At 46.6% G+C, this 21,285-nt stretch overlaps 1 protein-coding gene across 1 annotated transcript; it reads left to right on the top strand.

Moving 5' to 3' along the window:
* The first annotated feature begins 1,952 nt into the window (after positions 1-1,952).
* LOC120065673 (axin-2-like) lies at positions 1,953-19,458 on the top strand. Its single transcript, XM_039016743.1, has 10 exons — positions 1,953-2,146; positions 3,659-4,589; positions 7,279-7,419; positions 10,490-10,592; positions 12,493-12,633; positions 13,438-13,847; positions 14,158-14,586; positions 14,827-14,922; positions 15,759-15,926; positions 18,656-19,458. Exons 2-10 carry the CDS (start codon positions 3,766-3,768, stop codon positions 18,780-18,782), a joined length of 2,439 nt encoding a protein of 812 aa, XP_038872671.1. The 5' UTR covers positions 1,953-2,146; positions 3,659-3,765; the 3' UTR covers positions 18,783-19,458.
* The last annotated feature ends 1,827 nt before the right edge of the window (positions 19,459-21,285 follow it).

Here is a 21,285-nt window from a genome sequence, read left to right on the forward strand (position 1 = left end):
CATGTTTCAAATATCACATTGACTTAAATTTAGACTCACAGATCACTGAGTTGGTGCTTTTAACTTCACAGTGTCTGCCAATGACCTAATTTTGCGTTCCATCACCCAGACAATACTGTAGGCACTTCCCATTTCGAAGTGTCGGAAACCATTGTGTGTTTTGGGCCTGGATTGTTTTACAGAGCTCTCCCGCATAAACAGCGGCAGTAAATGACCTCCTATAACATTTATCCAGACCAAGCAATGTGGCTATTGTTGTTGGGGTTCCAAGGAAATATGATAGGCAAAACACTTTCTGGTCATTCCTGGACAATATTTCTGTCATTTTATTCATTTAGGAAACCCATTTAGAGGACCCTGATTGGCTCAGGAGCACCCCCAGAGGCTAAAGTTCCATACAGCTTCTTTAACACTGTGGCTGTACTGTCGTTGCAAGTGCACAGAGCTAAAGGTTTAGTATCAACGGTGGAAAATGGTATAGAGGGCCTGAAAGGTTAAACGCTTCAATTCAAAATGTCCATATACGAAATGAAATTCTGCTGCAGATGACAAATTTCTACGGAAATGCTTGGACATTATATTCTGACTCAACATAGAAAAAGTGACCCTCATCTACAGTGCTTTAGCCTCAAGCATCTGTGTGGGGTATGGAACTAAATACATTTTAGAATGTCTATACATTCCTGTGTATAGGAGTGACTGGACTAAGTTGAGATGTGATTGTGATAGGAGAAGTAGGGGTTATAGATATTTATATTGGGACCTGACATGGCCAGCTGTCACCATGTATGCCAATTAGGTATACTGTTCAGAACCTATAGAATGCATGATTGTACAGACTAATGAGCGTCAATGGAAGAGTTATATTTTAAAGTAATAGTATGTTAGTTCTCCTCTCCTGTGTCATGATTCAAGTGTTGTGTGTCTGAATTCTCTTATATAATTATATTTTTTCCTTTAAAGTTGATTTTCAACATCAAAGGGACAATATAGTCTTTGAAGTACCCTGGGATAGGATCACTGTCTAACCCTTCCTTTAAGATGCCTTCACAATGACATTAGTGAAAGTCATCCGAATTAAAAACCCAGGAAACATGTCTTGTCTATCTTCCATAGCCAATTTCAGCTAATGTCATAGTAGGCTATGGATTCTCCGTGTGTGGGAATTTACATGTATGTTACGGTGGTTCCTAAATAGGTAGGCTAATACAAAAAATGTGTTGAACTATTTGTCAGTATCATCCCAGTGTCTCAATGAAAATATTGAAATATATTGCTAGATAACTACCTCATGTGATTATTTGATATATTATGATTATTATTTGACATAATATGATATATTATATCCCTTTGGCATTTTAATGGCACATTTTTAAAAATGCATTTGTTTATGAGAAATCCAAGTGAAGTGTAGCCAACTTTGTTTACATAAACTGTTTACAGGAATTTACATGAATGTTGTGTTATTGTCTACCATGCAGAAACCAGGAGGTTAAAATACCAAATATTTAGGAAAGGAGGTATGTCTCTTTAAAGTGTATGTAGCAACAGAAGGATTGCAGGGATAATGCTATTGGGGCGGTAGATCACTTACTTCAGACGTTCCAAAGCCTCGGAGTTGGCTCGAGATTGCCAGTCTTTGATAAGGTCCTTACAAGCTAGTAAAAACGTTGTCGTTCCAGAAAACCCCCTGACAGCTTTCTAAGTACGGCCGACTATTGTTCAACAGTGTGTTTTGGGATCTATATATTGGCTGAAGCGTGTGGCGATGTAATTCAGTGAATTTTATTTGCTTCTATGTTTTTTGATATCGGAAATATGTTTAGATGTTTTTATGTATCTTCCGGGACCAGGCCGGCGGTTCTTTACTTTGATGTCCACTGTTAAACCCTCAGCCCGTTCGTTTTGAAATAGCCTAGAGGAGATCTGCAGCTTGCTATGACTACTTGAAACAGTACCTGGGGAAGGGGAAACGAGCATTCTTTTCGGGGTTACATTTTATATTCCTCTTCTTTCTGAGATAAACATCAGAGCGTAGACTAACACCAGCTTTCTGATAGTGTTATTGTAATACTTTTTGGGTTGTTACTTTTTTTCTGCGTGAACCGTTTCTGATCATACGGGAAAGGACTCGTGTGCATCGATGGTAAGTTGCAAGAATGCAGTTCTGCAACCTTAACCAAGGCCCCCTCTCTTGGTCGCTTTGATGTGTTGCTGCAATGCTTTGAAGTTGAGAAATGTATGCTACACTTGTTGTTTGTGGGCGAGAAAAGACCGTAGAATGGTTAAGTAAGGCAACTCTGAGATCGAGGATCAATGTTTTCGTGATTGTGAAGGCTGTAGAAGAGACTAATATTGGTTGCTGTAGTTTATCATAGGTCTAAAAGAAGGGGAAAAGTGGGATGTATTCGGCAAGGTCCCCCTCTCCCGCCTCCTCGAAATGTCGACACCCCCTCTGATCTACATAGAAGCAGTGCCTGCGTACTTTGGGGTCAGTTGTTGAATGGGACAGGGTACATTAGACTATCCCTATTGCATCAAGGACACATGTGGCTAAGTAAATCTAGTCCACTGTCGGATTACCATCACTTCCATCGGACTTTTTGTTGGATATATACCACTAAAGAGGACGGAGCATAAGCAAATGGGAATAGTTTTTTCTTCACTTTCTGCTGGATTCGGGTTTCGTTTTACAATGGTATGTGATGTAGCCTACCCCATGTTATATACACTTCGCGAGCTGTTTTCTTTTCACGATGTTATTTATGAGTAGTTGGGACACATCGATTGTTTATGCAAATCTTGTAAACAGACTAAGTGCTAGTAGAAATGATACAATGTACGTTGTTTTGATTGCGCAAAATAGTTTAGCGGCGCGTGGGCTTATGGCACATTTGGCACAATAATGACAGTTTTACTTGTGACATTCTTGAAGATGACGTAAAGTGCTTCTTTAAAAAACGAATAAGAATATATCTTGTCTAGTAGCCTAGTAATATTGTATTGTGCAGGGTAATCATATCGCGTTGCTCAGACACGTTGCCTAGTGTTCGCTGCCATAATTATGTGTTGTAGCCTACATGTGAGCTGAAATGTAGTTGGCTAACTGCAAATGATTTAAGGAATTATAGGCTACTGTTGATCGTGATCATTGTACGGGGCTCTTGTCCTCCCCATTATAGGAACCTTAGTCCATTGTGGCGCATAGGATGTGTTTTCACTGTCTTGGATGGCTGGCTGTGTGATATGCAACACTGGATGTATGAGGACAAGTGGTTCGTGGGAACGCAATCCTTATGCATAATGCAGATAACAGTATCGGAAGCACATTTAGACTGATAATTCATTTGAAATGAAAGCTGTTTCAGGTGATCGCTTTGATATGCGTAAAATATATTTTAGGTGCGTACTTGGTGAGGAATGTTGGCGATGTGAAACGATTGTTCTTGTCAACGGTCGTTTGATGTGACAAATCGATGCAGACTGTAAATATAGGTTGCTAAACCCCCATTTAGATTATAAATAGATTGATGAGACTAAACCTTTCATTTTTCTTTCTCTGCAAACCGGTGGGGATCTGAAAGGGACTGTTTACTTCATGTCTCCCTTTGAAGTTAGCTGGATCTGGCTTTGATTAGATCAATACTTTCTGTTTCAGAGTGAAAAGGAGCCGAGAAACTCCCCCGCGGATTTCAGAGAGTGAGGAGGATTACAGTGGAGCTCATAGCAGGCACAACGGCACACACGGCAACCGGAGCTGGAGCCATGAGCAGAGCGCTTACGGTCCATATCAGCAGTAGCTTCCGAGAAGATGCTCCCCGTCCCCCGGTGCCGGGGGAGGAGGGAGAGGCGTCATGCCATACTCCCTGCAAACATGCCAAAATGAGAGCCCAAAACAAGGCTAAAGCTGTCACCGTCGCGTCTCCCGGCTCCACGCCGAGGAGGAACGAGGATGGACTCGGGGAACCTGAGGGTAGCGCGTCGCCGGATTCACCCCTCGCCCGGTGGACCAAGTCGTTGCATTTTCTCCTGGGTGACCAAGACGGTGCTCACCTGTTCAGGACCTTTCTTGAGCGCGAGAAATGTGTGGACACTTTGGACTTTTGGTTCGCCTGCAACGGGTTTAGGCAAATGGACCTCAATGATACCAAAACGCTACGAGTTGCCAAAGCTATTTTCAAGCGGTACATTGAAAACAACAGCATTGTTGCCAAGCAGTTGAAACCTGCCACTAAAACCTACATAAGGGATAGTATTAAGAAGCAACAAATAGACTCTGCGATGTTTGACCAAGCACAAACGGAAATTCAGTCAACCATGGAGGAGAATGCGTACCAGATGTTTTTAACTTCTGACATATACCTTGAATATGTGCACACGGGGTGCGAGAACACGGTTTATGCCAACCATAGCGGTCTCGGGAGCCTCAAATTGATGTGCGGATTTCTGCCACCTCTCATTGAGGAAGAGGAGTGGAGTTGTGACTTGAAGGAGAAAACGTTAGCCTCTGTGGTTGGACTATCTGCTAATGCGCTACGGGCCACTGCTTCCATTCGGACTGCGGCGGAAGTGCTGGAGAATGGGTACAGGTAAGAGAATGCCTTCATTGAATTGATTATGTTTACAGTCTTTTGAGTCATTTAATTGATCGTTATTTATTATGACTGTTTATCAATATGCTTATGTTGAATAGAGATCCTAAGGTTACTTAAGCGTATAGTATTAGTAAATTAATTAGTTCTTGGGCATGTTGTCTGATTAGATAATATCATATCATTTGCATATAATCCAGTTATTATCATGCAAAGAGCAAATATGTATTTGAACTAGTTATTTGCCCAGCCATGTCAATACAACGTTTTTCCCTCAAATTCCATTGAGATAAAAGCTGCTTGATGGACCGAAAAAAAATATGAAAGTGGAAAAATGTATGTTTGTTCCCTCTGCCCTGCAGTTAGGGGGTGCAAAACATCAACAGATCTGGTCTTTCCTGTAAAGTAAATGGTGTATTGCAGTCAGCCCTTTGTTGGCTTGCTCAAGTTTCCTGTGCTTTGAAATCGCTCCTCCAGTAGTTAGAGGCAAGAATTCAGACACCAATCCTGCCTGGCTGTTGCAACTAGTACATGAAACGAGTGATGCCATTGTGAAGTTATGCAATATTTCAAAAATGTTCAGCCTATTATTAAGTAGTCCTATTATTACAATGTAACACACAGAGAGAAAGTGAGTAATGCCCAGAAGAGATATTGGCCTCTTGGTCCGAGATCAAAGATAGTGTTTCTGGAAAGCATTTTGGGTTTGTTTCTTAAGATCTCGTCCCACATATTGTCCAACAGCTGCAAGCTCTTCAAGTCAGGAACATTGTGAAAGTGTGGATTTTATGCACGAGGTTGCATCAAAGAGAGCCATTCCAATGTTTTTCACCGAACTGTTCCCTTAGTATGTCCATACAATAAAACAACATCTGGACACAATTACCACAGAGTGGTTAGAGGGTATCTTGTTCTTTTCGGTGTCCATAGGAAAAGAGGGATTTGAAAAAGGGGCAGTTTTCAAGGAAACACATTTTCCCTCTTAAACAAAATAGTAACGCTGGGAAGAAATGTTTGTTGACGAGAAAAGTGTATGATAGTTTCATGACGAGTTTTAAATTACTAGTATTTTCTCTAATTCATATTCGTCTTTCATGCCAAAATAGTGTGCCAGATAATTTGACCAGAGTTTTGCAGTGGGTTATGTCAGGAGTATTAGTTGACTGTCAGGAGAATTAGTTCCTATGGCATGATATCTCTACATGCCATAGCTAGCTAGCAGGCTGGGGGACAGTGTTGCTGTGGAAGACAGGATGTTCAGAAGGGGCCATGTTGAGTTGGGAACTGAAGGGGGACTCGGGGGTTGTTGACATGAGGGCATCTCCTCAGCTTCCTGGTGGGATCTGCACATTCTTGTGTTTCGCTGAAGGAAAGGGATAGCCTCCACCCCTCCCTCTCATCTCTTCTTTCCCCTGCCCCGCACCAACTGTTTAGGTCAACACATTTCCATCTGAAACATGTGGAACTAATTTCGCAACTGCACTCAGATATTTAAAAAAAAAAAATCCTTCAGAAATGTAGCCACTCTCCTCCGAAATAACGTGAAAAAACATAGCCGGCGCAGTTCAGCGTCAGACCCCCGTTCTCCCTTTCGCTTGTGATGTTTTTTCCACGTCCTTTCTACCCACTGCTTTTATCTCGTCTTTTAGAGAAATCCCTCTGACAGAGCCTAAGCATGTGCTTCGGAGGGAGACAGGAACAGGGGAATAATGAAAGAAAGAAAAAGAGAGGGGGGGGACCGAGAGCCCAGCTGCGCTAAATACCTGACTCTTTGCTTGAACCTCCAAAGGTCAGGTTTGAGCTGGGGCCTACGGCGTTAGTCATCCTCCCGGCAGTAGGCATTCTCATAAAGAAAGAGGCCCTCCTTCCCCCTTCCCACACACTCTCTCTTTTGCGCGCCCCCCCCCCCCCCCCCCCCCAAGCTCAAGGTCTCCCCTCCTTTTTCCCTGTCCACCCCCTTCACTAGTGGAACAGGAATGCAACACAGCAGGAGAGAGTAAAAGTAGAGAGGGGGAGAGAGAGACTTTAGAAGGATGGGAGGGGGGGGGGCTTGGTTGTAGGAGGAGGAGGGGAGTATACAGAGGGGCCTGGATTTAAGGAGAGAAGACATGAGAGAGAGCAGAGCGAGAGGGAGGAAGGGGAGGGGGAGAAAAACACTTCAAGAAAAGAGTACACTGCTTCAGAGAGTGGAAATGTGCGGGAGTAGGGGCCTTGCCCAAGCAAAAGGGTAGAGAGATAGCAGGAGAGCGAGGGGAAGTGGCTCTGTTGTCCATTCACATACAGCTGAGCTGCTCACTTCCCTCACCCCCCTCCCCACCTCCCCGCCTGCATGACGGGGAGTGGACATGAAAGGGAGAGAGAAAATAAAGGGAAAAACAGCTCCTCAGAGAGTGTTGTCACATTCCCGAGGCCCCAAAGTCTTGCGAAAGTGACTAATTATTAAAATCTGTAGGAACTCGGACTCGAAACACTTCAAATCAAACTTTTACTCCAAAGCAAAGACTCTTACTAAAACATGTACACAAGTTAACACACAAACTCCATTTACATAGCTAATACAGGTTTACCAATAGAAGTCTCTGCATGGCACTGAGGTTTTTACTTGGGTTTCAGTAATGAAATGGTGGAATATGTATTGTAGTGTAAAATGGACTGTATCAAGGACTGTTGCTGTTGTGTTTGGCAGGTCACACAGACGCGGAGACCCGGCCAGTCCCTACTTTGTCAACTCGGGCTATGTGTTTGCCCCCGCCACCAGTGCCAACGACAGCGAGATCTCCAGCGACGCCATGACGGACGACTCCATGTCCATGACCGACAGTAGTGTGTAAGTAGGGTTCTCTCAGCGTTTCCTTCTGGGTTTTCTCTGGGTTTCTCACCTTTTGACCTGGGTTGGGGGTCAACTCTGTGTCAACTCCATGTCCATTCTGAAAACCATTTCACATTCAAAGCTGACTCCAGGCCTGCCTTTCTGAAGCATGTCTGAACTTCTATATATTCTGAAGCTCAAAAAAGGACTTTGCTCATTTAGCCATTCAGTGAATACCTTTCATGGATAAATATATATATGGGAAACAATTGGACTAAATATCAAGTTTATCTGGGAAGCTTGTGTTGTGAAATGGAATGGGATGTTTAGGTTTTAATGATCCTTTCAGATTGAGTTCAGGTAATTATATTAATGTATAAAGTGCCTCTAGGCCTCGGGGGAGGGGGGGAGGGGATTCTGTGAAAGTCATTATGTGGAAAAATCTTTTGATGTCTATTCTGTTACAGGCAGAACTTCTTGATAGGGGGGGGGGGGGGGGGGGGGGGGGGGTGTTGTGGAGTGTTGCTTCAGTCTTCCTCAAAGTAGAAATGTATCCATCCCACCCACCGTTCTGCCACAACAGCCTTGTTTTTTGTCATATTATCTAATCGCTTTTTCCCTTTGAAGGAGTAGAAGGGAAAGAGAGAGGGGGTGGGGAGGGAGAGAGAGAGAGAGCGAGAGTGAGGGGAAATAGCCATTTGGACCTTAAGACAAACTCATTGAAACATTTTGGCAGCGAATGAAAGGGAGCTTACTCACACGGTGGCGCGGCTTCCTGCTCTGCTACTGGCCCTCTCGCTCTCTCTGCTGCTGCAGCGCCACTGCTGCTGCGATCATGTGTCAGCGAGGCTTTCATGGAGGTTACTCATTCCTGAACCCCAGGATAGGGTCAGGAGGGACTCCCACTGCCCAGATTAGGGCACCTCCAAAATCAACCCCGTCCCCCACCATCTCCCCCCCAACCTTCCTCCCTCACCCCTCCAACCCCAACGGCCCCCCCTATTTCCTTCTACTCCCCTCTCTCCTTCTCTCTCCTCCTGCACTCTGAGCCAATAGCAGGGGAACGGTGAGGGTTTGGCGTGCAAGGGAGTGAGAAAATAAAGTGCACGGCGGATAAAAGGCTTAACTGAATCGCTTTCAGCCTATTGTTAGCCGAGGGGAGCTTAGGGGGATAAGAGGGGTGGCTGTCTGCTTTGAAAATGACTTGCACAACTGAATAGGAGATCCCCGTAAAGTAAGGGCCCGTGAAAGAGTGCACGGTCTGTTTTCTTCTTCTTTGCCCATATGCACCGCCACCACAACCATCACAAAGGGCCTCGGCCATGGCATAGGGCCGGCTCGCTGGGGAGGGGAGTTGGGGTTGATTTAAAAATGCAACAGGAGAGAGTGAATGAGAGAGCGCGAGAGAGAGAAAGGGAAAGGGATAGATTGGTGTTTTGGAAGGTGTTGGGTTTTTGTTTGGTACATTGCTTTGTTGTGAATTGTAACTTTTTTTTGTCATGAGTTTTTTTTTCCCAAGTGTCTTGAAGGTTCATGGCTTGTAATCCTAGGATAAAAGTTAGGGAAGTGTCCCGCTCTTCAATGTGCATTGTTGGCAGTGCTATCTAGGCTCCATCTGCTAATGCAGAGTAAGTAGGACCCCGAGGCATACAAACCCAGAGTCATTTGACCAAATTATGTATTAAGTGGAAAAAAATAGATCCCACTGGAATTCAGTCACGTCTTTTTCCTGCAAACGTCTTCATGTTAATTATTAAAACATCTTATGTTACAAAGTGTAGCGCCTCGCAGTGGCCTGCCCTGCACAGAGTTCTTTGAGCCTTTGACAATCTCCTGTCTGCCTGCTCTCTCTCTCTCTCTCTCTCTCTACCCCTCACCGATTGTAATAAAAACCACAGCTTCTTACTCCTCGTTGGGGGGAACAATTTGATTAGTGTGTCCTTTTATAGTTTGGTAAAAGGCACACTGCAAATTTGAATCTCATTTCCAGATAAAGAACAAGAGGATGAGGATTTGGGGGGGGGGGTTGGGCAGATTTTTTTCCTTCTCACTTTTTGCTTATATCTTATTTCTGGATTTACTTGGACGCTAGGGAATGCTGCTGCGCTAACTTCAAACATTACCTTATCTTACAAACCAGCCTTTTGATGTTGCCGAGATCAGAGGCTTGCTGGCGGAACACTTGCCAAATGAAGATGGCAGCGGGTGCATATGTGCATGAGTGTGAGATTTCAGAGAGGCAGCGGGAAAAACTAGCGTTTGGGCTAAGGTCAGACACTTCTGAGCAACCCAAAAGGCCAAGATAATTGGCCAGGCTTAAATGGCAGCGGAGTGGAAAAGCACACATTGGAGGGCGAGAAAGAGAAGAATATGTATTTTCTTCCGCCTTGCTACTGCCTGAAGGATGAACTGTCCAGAGACGCTTGGTTTTTTTCAGCCACATTATGTCCATTTTTCTTTGTCAAACCTACACGTCTTACACCGCTTTAAGCAAGCTCGCCATCCCCTCGTGTTGCAGCATTCTTCTCTTAGCCAGCTTTCTCAAGGTCGTCCTTGTTACTGAGGCTGGAATTGAAAGCACCTCACTTGGCTGCCATTTTGAAAAACCAGTCCCTTCCAGTGTTGACAAGGACTGACGGGAACTTTATCAGTGGGACACTTCTAAACCCCAGCGTCGGGATGTTTAGTACACCCATTGTCCCGGTGTGTTCTTGTTGCCTTGGCTTCAAGGCCCTTCAAGGGCTCCTCTGGTCTTTGATTTGGGCTGTGAGGTGCCCACCCGGGGGGGGTGGGTGGTGGCGGTCAGGGTGGTGCTGGGTTGTTCACTTCAGTGATGACCAGCCTCCCCTCAGGGTTCTGTCCACATCGCTAGGCTAATGTCTTTCACCTCGCTAGGACATTGGGGGTATTACTTGGTTCTAAGCAAAGAGAAAAAGGGTGGCAAGAAAATTGAAATGTTTCTATGGAGATAGATATGTAGGGGTTAGCGTGCTAGTTTGCTAACTAACCCCGGGCTCTTCAGGGGACATTTTGAGTGACCCGTGACTGTGTTATTGACCCTGTTTCCTACCTGTGTCCCTTCTGACAGAGATGGGATCCCTCCATACAAGCTGGGCACCAAGAAGCAGATCCAGCGGGAGATGCACCGCAGCGTCAAGATCAACGGCCTGGTCTCGCTACCCCACTTTCCTGTGAGTCCCGCTTCCTGTTTACTTCCTGTTTTTTGATGTCTGCTGTCTTCATACACAGTGTCTTTATATCTTTAAAACTCCACAAACTTTTCTCAATCCCCCTTTATAACCCGGTTCCCTTTCGCCCCGTTGGGAAATGTTTTTTTTTCTTCTTTTATGATGTTATGATGTTGTGATAGAATACTATATTCTCTCCCCCCCCCCCCCCCCCCCCCTCCCCCGCTCATTTTCCTATAAAAAGTCAGGGTAAATGAAAGGGGGAATTTGAATATCACTTATTTTCTCTCCTGCTCAACCGTATACACCCCCTCCCTCCCCCCTGTTCAACAGCTGCCATTTATAGCTGTCATCTATAGACCCCTGTTGCTTTCCTTCCTTGTGTTTCACCTCCAAAACTTAGTCAAGAATGTTATAAATGTTATTAAAAAAAAAAAAAAATTAAATTGATAATGGTGGTGGTGGTGATGATAATGAGGCTGATTATCATTAGAGGTCAAGGGTCACAGAACTGAGCCTTGTGATGCTCCCTAAATCAGCCAGCTTACTAGTCAGCCCTGTGCTTTGATCATGGTCGATGAATGAATGGGACCCAGGTTGCCTGGCCTCTTTATTGACAACCTCCAACAGAGCCCCCCCCCCACACTCCTCTTTTGTGACAGTAGCCCCCCTACCCCCAACCCAGCCCCCATATGACTCTCACCACCCCTACTGCCTGTAGTGTCATGTGCAAGCAGGGGCCTCTAAATACTTGGTTCCTCATGGCACAGCTCCGGGGCTTGGAGTGGTTAGATTGGGCACCCGTGTCAGAAAACAACCAATGCAAATAGTTTTGTCCTCTTCCCTTCACAATGTGTTTGTGTACTGTCTTGATGCATAGGGAAGGCTTTGTGTGTGTGGGTGTGTTGCGTTGTGTAGGGAGGGCTGTAGCCAAGTAGAAGGGGCCCTTGTTGTCTGTTTCTCTGTCTCTCCTCGCTCCCTCCCTTCCCTACTTGCTCTCCTTTTAATGTCTCCCTCCTGATTTGGAGATGGCTCGAGCTCCCAAGATGCACCAGCCCCAGGCAGCGGGGGCTCTGCGCGGCGCTGACGCGCCTTTGCCAGCAGCCCCTCTCGCTCCTTTCTTCTCACTTCCCTTCATCGTCTCTACAAAGAGATGAGAGGAACAACAAAAAGAGAGTAAAATCAAGAAAGCCAGTGCGCCAAATAATAATACAGAAAAGAAGATGAGAGAAGCCGGCACATATAGTTAGAGAAAAATAGGATAATGCGACTACAGTACCTCAGAGGTGCCCTGCGTGCAGTCAGGAAATAAATTACCACTTCCCCCTTAGATCTCCCCGGTATTTGACTCCTCTCCTTCGCTCCCTCCCTCCCTCCTACCACTCCACACGTCTCTCAATCCTCTTCCTCATTTTTTCCTTCCTCTTTTTGTTTTAATATTGTCCCCCTCCTTTTTTTTTCTCTGCCTCCTCCTCCGACTGTCGATATCTGTCTTTTATTCGGGGAGATTTAAAGCCGCGTGTCCCTCCCACCCCAAGGGTTGGAGTGTTTGATGTTTGACAAGGGCCCCTTTGAAGTGTGCTGACTTCAGAGGCTGCCTCCGCTGATGGCTTGGTCGGAGTACAGAGGGCGCAGGCGGGGGGCCCTCCTCCTCGGAGCCAGGCCAACTGCTACCCCCCCTCCTCTATCCCGCTACCCCACCGACCGGCAGGCGGTGCCAAGGACAGCGGGCATGGGGAGGGGGTATCGGGCTAGGGGTTAGCCCAGGGGCAAGGGCATCAAAGGAGGCCTATAGAGTTAGAGGAGAGGGCTCCGGAGGAATCAGGGGGCAAACTGGGGACAACTAACTCACACACTCAAACACACACTCAAAAGTGTCCTTTCTCCCATCTCGCCCCTACAGAGGACACACAGGCTGCCTAAGGAGATGACGCCGGTGGAGCCCTCGGCATTCGCCGCCCAGCTCATCTCCAGACTGGAGAAACTGAAGAGGGAGCAGGACACCATGAGCTCACTGGAGGAGAGGCTACAGCAGATCCAGGAGGTAAGAACCCCCCCCCCCCCCCCCCTTCCCAAACTACATTGGTACATCCCACCTCATTCCCCAACCCACCTGCATTGAGCAATGAGTTTTGGAACGTTCCAATGCGACCTAGTTTAGGTGACCCTCCGGTCCTGAACCCTGTCTTTGCTACCTAGAAAGACAATGTAGCTAGGAGGAGCCATGTGAGAAGTTAAGGTTGTAGCTTGCTAGCTGACTCTTCTTCCTTGATTCAAAGAGACTTTGTGTGCGGTCTTGAATTTAACTGACTAAGGATCTGCCGTGCAGTTTAGCGACTTCTTCTATTAAAGTCCCTTCCTCTGAGGAAGTTTCAAACTTATGTTTCTTGGCACACTTGAAGTTTATTCAAATGGTTAGCGCTTAGCGCTCAACTCTCCAGTGGCGTATTGCTGAGTGTGTGTGGTGCCGGTCTCTTTGTGAGTCTGGGCTCGCTGTGCATTATAGATGAAGCTAGCACACCCAAAGCCTGTTAGCAAGTAGAACCAGGGTGAAAGAAACTGGAAGTCAAACCAAGTTATGCCATAGAATTTGCCTCCGCTACTTCACAAGCCAATACAGTACCTGGTGATTGTCGCAGTGTGAAGTTTGCTGCGAATGGTCGAAGTACTGTCGACTGACTGAAGTAGCGTTTTGAAGTAGCGTTTTTTCCGCAAATGTAATTTGGTTGGGTTTAGCAAGCTAGCGATGCTTATATTTGTGGTGTTATGGAATTGAGTAGGTTATATTGTTCCTGTACTTCTATATTGCGTCCATGTTTTAAAGCATTACGTCTTTGTGTGTGTGCAGGAGGAGGAGAGGGACGAGAGCGACCCCTCCACCACCGTCCCGCTCCACCACCCCCTGCTTCCCCCCTCGTCCGACGAGGACGCTCAGGCCATCCTAGACGAGCACCTATCCCGGGTGCTCAAGACGCCCGGGTGCCAGTCGCCCGGCGTGATCCGCCACTCGCCCCGCTCGTGCTCTCCCGACCGGCCCTCCGCCGCCGTGGTCCCCTTCCTGGGGCCCTCGTATCCGGGGGCCACCAAGGGCCCGTTGGCTGGGAGCAGGCAGTCGACCAAGCACATCCACCACCACTACATCCACCACCACACCGCCACCGGCCCCAAGAGCAAGGAGCAGATCGAGGCCGAGGCGGCGCAGCGCATGCAGTGCCTCTGTCCCCCAGGGGGCGCCGACTACTCCGACTTCATCCCCGGGTCAGTTCACATACAATATCAGCTGTACTGGGGTTCGTTCACAATTCACATCAAGTACACTACATTAACTTTAGAGTTGTGCTGGGGTCAGTTCACATACACATCACATACAACTACATTTACCTTAGGGCTGTACTTGGGTCAGTGATTTAAACTGTGCACTTATCTTATGGATATGACCGTCCTCCTTGAGTTTCATTTAGACCGATGTGACGAGCTGTATCGTTCCTATCACTAGTGCTTGTTGTAGATGTAGCCTCTCCTCATGGAATAGTCCCATGTTAACCCTCTCCTCTCTGTCTCCCTCCAGCCGCTGCAGCAGTTTGTCCAAGCGGCCGGGGAAGCCGTGCGAAGGCATACGCCTGAGCCAGGCCAACGGCAGCGACGGGGTCACGTCCCCGCCCCACCTGCCCCTGGACTCCACGGACCGCTCGCAGAACGTCTGGCAGTGGATCCTGGAGAGCGAGAGGCAGGGCAAGAACAAACCTCACGGCAGCACTCAGGGCCTGAAGAAGAGCCACCTCCCGGACCCCTCCACGCCCAAGACGCTTCCCGTCCGAACGCACTCTTCCTGGGGAGGCGTGTGCGGCACGGGGGGTCACCTCCGTGGAGGTCACCATCCGGCCCACCCCTTCATCCAGGACCCGGCCATGCCCCCCCTGCCCCCGCCCAACACTCTGGCCCAGTTAGAAGAAGCCTGCAGGAGGCTAGAGGAGGTCTCCAAGCCCCCCAAACAGAGGTAGGCACACACACACACACACTCATATAGCCCCTCTTTGTCCTAGCTTGCGATGTATAGTCATTTACAATGAGCCAAATGACTCTATCCAAATTAAGTGAGGGATTTTCTGAAAATGTTTGACTTCAGGCGTCTGTTGAAGCCTACACCTGTTTTCCAGTGTTTTCTCCATCTGTGTCGTGAATACTGATGCCATCAATCTCATTCTGTTGTATCTTTGTCTTTCTATGTGACTGACAGGCATTCAACGGCCAGCCTTCAAAGAGACCGGAGTCACCCTGTGCCTTTCCCCAGTGGAAACCCACCTCTGTCCAGCCCCGCACTTCAAACAGACGAGTGCGTTCATCTCCCTCCCTCTCTCCCTTTGCTCTCGCTGCCTCTCTTTCCCTCTCTGATTTCCCCTCAATAGGGATAGTGTGAGTCAGCATGTCTCCCTTTTTGAAGTCCTCTTTTCTCCCTCGCTTTTAATCATTTAAGATTTGACATGATGGGTGTAGTCTGACTCAGTCCTCACGCACACACACACACACACACTCACACACATACACCAGCGGATACACAGACGTACACGTGGAAGTTAACAACCCCTGGTTGTTATTTTGGCCCTCTCTTCGCTACCTTGGCCCTGTGTGTGTGTTGGTGTGTGTACATCTGTATCTGTGTGTGTGTAGGGCAGCTTGGTTGTGTTTGATGTTAGGGCCGTAGCCACCTGACTGCCAGGGTCTTTATGAGATTTAATTGGCTGACCTTCAGCGGGCCAGCTGTCTAAGGCTAGCAGGTGCCCGCGTCTGAAGTATAGGACCTCGAAAAGGCCCCTGGAAGTGAACGAGGAAGTGTGTGTGTGTGGGTGTGTGTGTGTGTGTGTGTGTGTGTGTGTGTGTGTGTGTGTGTGTGTGTGTGTGTGTGTGTGTGTGTGTGTGTGGGATGAAACGCACATACACACACCTGTAATCGGGTCAGGTTCACCGTACCTGAGCTAATCCTCACTAAATTCAGCTTATTCAGTTCTGCCTAACTTCCCAACCAACAGTTACACACTGCCGTTGTTAAGTGTTTGTCGCTCTGGATAAGAATGTCTGCGCTTATTAGTCAAATGTAAATGTTTAGTTTTAGCTATGGGATGGGGTTATGCTTTATTTATCTAAAGTGTTTGTTCGTCTCTCTATTTCCAGGTGGAAAGAGCCAAAGAAGTCGATCAGCGGCGTGAGCGTGTCTGGCTGTGACCCGGTGGTCACCTACTTCTTCTGTGGTGAGGAGATCCCCTACCGCAGCATGATGAAGACACACAGTCTCACCCTGGGACACTTCAAGGAGCAGCTTAGCAAAAAAGGCAATTACAGGTAAAACACCTAGACGAGCACGCACAGCACACCTTTAATGTACAACTATAGGTAAACACGCCCCGTTCAAACACACATTTCATTGCGCAACACACACTTTTCCCGCTGAAGAGCAAGACACACTTTTTTCTCTTCGCGATTTGAATGTGTGTGTGTGTGTGTTTGTCTATGTACATGTGTGTTTGTGTGTGAAAAGCTGGGGCTCTCAGCTTTTGTATGTGGAGTAGTGAGAAGGAAGGGTAGAACTCTGGCTGAGCGAGAGGAGGGATGGGTCGATCCACTACACAGAGAGGAAAGGGGGGGAATTTACTGGAGGGATATTTGGTTCACATCTGCTATTGATTTCCATAGTAAGGCAGTCTTAATAAGGATGGCTTTGAAGTCCAGGCCTTTTATTTTGTGCACAAAGACTCAACACGTCACTGCGAGGCCCCCAAAATCCTCCCAAGGATTTGAATCAGGCAGAATCACGGGCACCTTTTTCCTTCTTAGATTCAGTTATATGTTGATTTAACTTCTTTTTTTTTTTTTTAAAGGGTTGCATGAGTTGTCAAAATGACTGGTGTTTTGTTTAGTAGTCGTTTGAAAGTGGCTACGACTTCATAAAGTTAAGAATTAGAGAGGGACTGAATCGTTTTGCACAATTTCACATTCAAGGAACCTAAAGGGGACTCTACAGTAGAGTATTTTATGACCTTCATATGTATAGGTTGTAGCACACCCGAAGAGACAAAGTATTCCGAGACATCCGTACCTCGATTCTAAACCCCCATCCACATCTGCTTGTTAGTCCGAGCTAAACCCACCCCCACTATACCGTAACTCTTCCGGGAAAGGGCGATTTTTGAAGCCGATGGCTCTAATGGTTCCGAATGTGTGGAGTTGGTTCATTTCAACATGGCAGGAGAACAGTACTCGGCCAAGCTGCCAGACGATATCGGTGCCAGATGTTGCACAGAGAGAAATCTTTTGCCATATATACCATGATCCAATGGAAAGACTCCTTTTCTCTCCCTCCCCATTCTCCGTCTTCCCTTTTCTCTCCCTCTCTTTCTCCCCCATTCTCTCTTTGAAACGAAGCGTAGGGTTGTGGTTTAAATGGCAAGAGACACGAGCATCTATTTGGATTTGATTTATGCCGCGAAGATGCACTTGGCTAAGGCCTGGGCCTTTATTAGTTTCAGTATCCGTGTTAGAAATCAGTAGTTTCAGTGTTCAGGCTTCCAGAAAGGTTTGAGGCCCTTCACTAGAACCGTCAACCGTGTTGAAAATGCATCATGCCAATAACCAGAGCAACACCCAACCATCCACACCCCAAAAATCCCAGTCGGGAGTATTTACGACACACAAACCTTGATCAGAGCAGCTGTACAGCGCTTTCTCAACCCTCCCTCACCATTTACCCCGCCGTTTGCCAACCCTGTCCGCTCGCGCTTAAGTACGATTTTAAAAAAACACGATGAAGAAGTGGAGGGGGGGAGAAACATGTTTTTTTTTTACACGCTACACGTGTTGTTTGTATGACTTGTAGGTCGGCGTCGCTCATAAAAAAGTTTCGGAATTCCTGGGCCCAGGCATACATGGGTAAAATGATGCATTTTCCATTACAAAGCTTATCATTAAATCTCCCCCGCTGGTCATCACTGCCGTTTAAAGGGGAGAAGAAATCATTAGAAACTCTAGGCAGTAGACTTCGTAGACTGAGCTAAGTCAACCCTTGGGATCTTTGGGGGGGGGGGGGTGTTTGGTGAGGTGACTCCTTGACCTCCAGGAGACTGTCTGGATTGGTGTCCTCCTCCTCGCGGGGTATTGGCCTTCGGGCCCGGCCTGCGTCCAATCTATCACACCCACGGAGGTGGTCCGGGAGAGAGGCCTGCTCCTCTCTCTCGCTCTCCCTCTGTTCTCTGCTGGTGATCGGAAAGCTGCCCAGAGTTTCTGTCTGTGCGTGTGTGTTTCATTGCCTGTCTCTGTCTCTTTCTCTCTGTGTCTTTCTCTCTGTGTGTGTCTCCATAGTTGTCTCTAGCAGTGTGTTTAGTAGGTGTGTGTGGGGCGTGCGGTGACAGGCAGACTCTCAGGCACCTGAAATGTCAGCCCTAGTGAAAGGAAGGCCCTTAATTTGACAGTGGGGCACAATTAAAAGGCCAAGCTAGACAAGGGGAGCTCAGTGCTAGGAGAGGGAGGGGGGGCCTTAAGACAGGAGAGGGAGGGGGGGCCTTAAGACAGGTCCTAATTAGCCCTTCAACTTTAATGAGACCTTCCAGGACAGATAGGCATCTGTACAATGGCCAGCAGTCAAGTTCCTTTAGCTCCCTCTCTCTCTCTTTTTAGTCTCTGTTGCTGCTGCTAATTCCTTGAAATGATCACTGACAGAGTTCAAACCAAACCTGGCAACCCAAACTATTTGGAGTGGTTGGGGTTGCCAGGTTTGGTTGAGTTCTGTTTGTCAGTGGTGTTGGTGGTGCGTAATGCAGTCAAGCTTTGTTCTTTGAAGTGAGAGGGATGGCGCTGAACTGTGTGACCTAAGGCAGTTTGGTTACGGGTTTGAGTCATTGTGTGTGTGGAGTTGGTTGTGTAGGTGCCGAGAAACTGTTTTCATGGTACAAAATACTATTTTTAGCACTCACTCGTCCATAGTGTTAAGTTAAAGAGGAAAATACCATGCTAGTTTTGTTTTGTATTCTCAAAACACCTTTTCTGACCATGCCCCTCTCTCTCTCATTTCTCTCCAGGTACTACTTCAAGAAGGCCAGCGATGAGTTTGAGTGCGGGGCCGTGTTCGAGGAGGTATGGGAGGACGGCGCCCTCCTGCCCATGTACGAGGGCAAGGTCCTGGGTAAGGTGGAGAGGATGGACTGATGCCGCCCTTATGCCCACCTTTACCCACCCTACCTTACCCATCAACCAAATACCCAACCTCCAGGGCACAGACTGTCGCGAGGAACCGGAGTGATTGACTTGATTGGGGGGAAACGCTCTAGACATTCTTTTCTACTATTAAGCTAAATAAGAGTTAATATATCCAGCACGAGGAGTGTGATTGAAGGAACACGAGCCAATGAAGTATGCCGAACCCAGAAGAGGCCCCGCCCCCCTGACTTTCTAAACCAATCAGCCTTAGAAACACAAGGGAATGACACTACAGACAGAGAGAGAGACGGCGACTGGAGGCCTGTAGGCTCCCTGAATTTAACCACTGAAGATGCAGATGACTGTTTGTCCATTACGAGAGACTAACGTTGCGATTTAAATAATGGTAACGTTGTGAGAACGTTGCTCCCTGATCACCTGCAGTGGACTGGCTACAGCACCAGAAGCCCTGCGAGTGCCGCCACCTGCTCTTATAACATTGTGCTAACGTTGTGCAAACGTTGTTACAAAATTAAACTTCTGTACGTGTGCATATACATACATGCAAATATGTGTATATATACATGTATTATATTATATTGATGCGTTTTTGTCATGAGTTGAAAGTTTGAGTATTTATTTTAAAAAAAATGTCCTCTCCCTCACCTTCAACTTGTCTACCCCCCCCCCCCCCCCCCCCCCCATGTCCAGTTGATGGACAAGCTGCTTCGAGTATTGGGAGAATACTGTGGTGATTTTAAAAAATGTATTTACCTTGTAACGTCACGAAGGTCATGACACTAGCCTAGTGCCCCCCACCCCACTCCCCCCCCCCCCCCCCCCCCCTTTACTCCTGTCCAACCTCACTATACCAGGGGTCTGCTGAGACTGAACCTTCCACTGTCGTAGTAAACCAACCAACAACCCAGTCTTAATATATATGCTGCTGCTGATGTGTGTTCTCTTCCGTTTCTAAGCCAGAGTAAGAGTAGTTGCTTTTCTCTCACTCCAGCACCGAGCTCTCTCCTTTTTAGTTGTTGTGCCTTTGTTTGTGGACCAGGCACCACACAGGGAAAGACGAGAAAGAAAGAAAGACGAGAAAGAAAGAAAGACGAGAAAGAAACATGAATTAGGATTAGGTGAACAGAGAGGACCTGGAGAAAGAAAGTGTTTACAGCGAGCACACCAAAATAACCTTGTCTCCGCTTCTATTGAAATAACCACCTCTCCAGGAAGCGCTGGCTTAATATCGCCACGTTTCAAAATGGCTTCCGATCCATATTTATTAGCAAAGGAAAAAAAGCGTTTGAGAAATGTTGCTCCAATAGCTTTTTGAATGTTGTGAGGAGAACATCTTAAACGACGGAGCTCCTGTATACATTTGTAATTATGCATTTTTTTTGAAGTATGGATAAAAGGACACAAACACAATGGCTAGTGTTTTTATGAGTACAGCACCTGTGCCTACATGGATGCCATACCATGTACTGCCCTGATTCAGGGTGTTAATAATTATTCCCTTGGTTTTCAGAAGGGTCTTATGTTGAAAATATTTTTTTATGCATTTAATAATATCATGTAATCATGCTATTTGTATTTACGCCATGTTTTTTTGTTTGTTTTTGTTGTATCTAAACTGTAAATTATACATTATATACAGAGTTTCATTTCAAGATTTACCTGGACCTATAATTATTGTAATTATTAAGAGATGTAGCCTTTTATTAAAGTTTTATATTTTTCAAATGAAAGCTTTTGTTGTCTGCTCATTTCTGTTATTCAATTGCAAACGGGAACGGGAACTCTTGATTACGTGATAATGCATATGACATTAACAACAAAACTCTCCTCTTTGGAGAAACATTCCAGACACAAGATGACTTTTCTACCTTCTTCAGATCACTCCAATTGAACACATCATTCAAGTGAGGATTCTGTAGTTCTATGCAGGATTGGAATCTGCATGTTCCAAAAAGTTTGTACAAGACAGCTGCAGAATGATGACTGTAAGCTGAAGGGGCTCAATACTAACGGAAGTGGGCATCGCATACTCATGGCCCATGGGGTTGACAGATGTAGCGCTGTGTCCCAAATGGTGGCCAATTCCTTATATAGTGCACTACTTTTGACCAGAGTCCATAGATTCTACATAGGGAATAGGGTGCCATTTGGGATTCAACAGTAGCCTGGCATACAAGCCGTTTTTTCTACGTTTCAGTGAAATGTACAAACTGCAGTTTGGATGCCAGGCTAAGACAGATGTCAGGGTAGAAATAAACTGTGTTTGAGCCCTAAATGGTATCCTATGCCCTATATAGTGCACTACTTTTGACCAAAGCCTATGGGGCTCTGGTCAAAAATAGTGCACTATAATAGAGAAAAGGGTGCCATTTTGGACAGATCCTGTGTTCAATCCCTAAGTCCCCTCTAGTTACAAGGCAACAGTTGCCTTTTGTGAGATCCCCATGGACTCTTCTCCTTTATTTTCCAATTCTCTGCATTAGAGGAGAGG

The sequence above is a fragment of the Salvelinus namaycush genome, chromosome 2, assembly GCF_016432855.1.
Source record: "Salvelinus namaycush isolate Seneca chromosome 2, SaNama_1.0, whole genome shotgun sequence".
Lineage (NCBI taxonomy): Eukaryota > Metazoa > Chordata > Actinopteri > Salmoniformes > Salmonidae > Salvelinus > Salvelinus namaycush.

Bases quoted from the DNA above. Each gene is read 5' to 3' on its own strand.
- LOC120065673 (XM_039016743.1), top strand. From the start codon at position 3,766: ATGAGCAGAGCGCTTACGGTCCATATCAGCAGTAGCTTCCGAGAAGAT. The intron at 7,420-10,489 runs GTAAGTAGGGTT...CCCTTCTGACAG, and splicing joins TCCATGACCGACAGTAGTGT to AGATGGGATCCCTCCATACA. The intron at 15,927-18,655 runs GTAAAACACCTA...ATTTCTCTCCAG, and splicing joins AGCAAAAAAGGCAATTACAG to GTACTACTTCAAGAAGGCCA.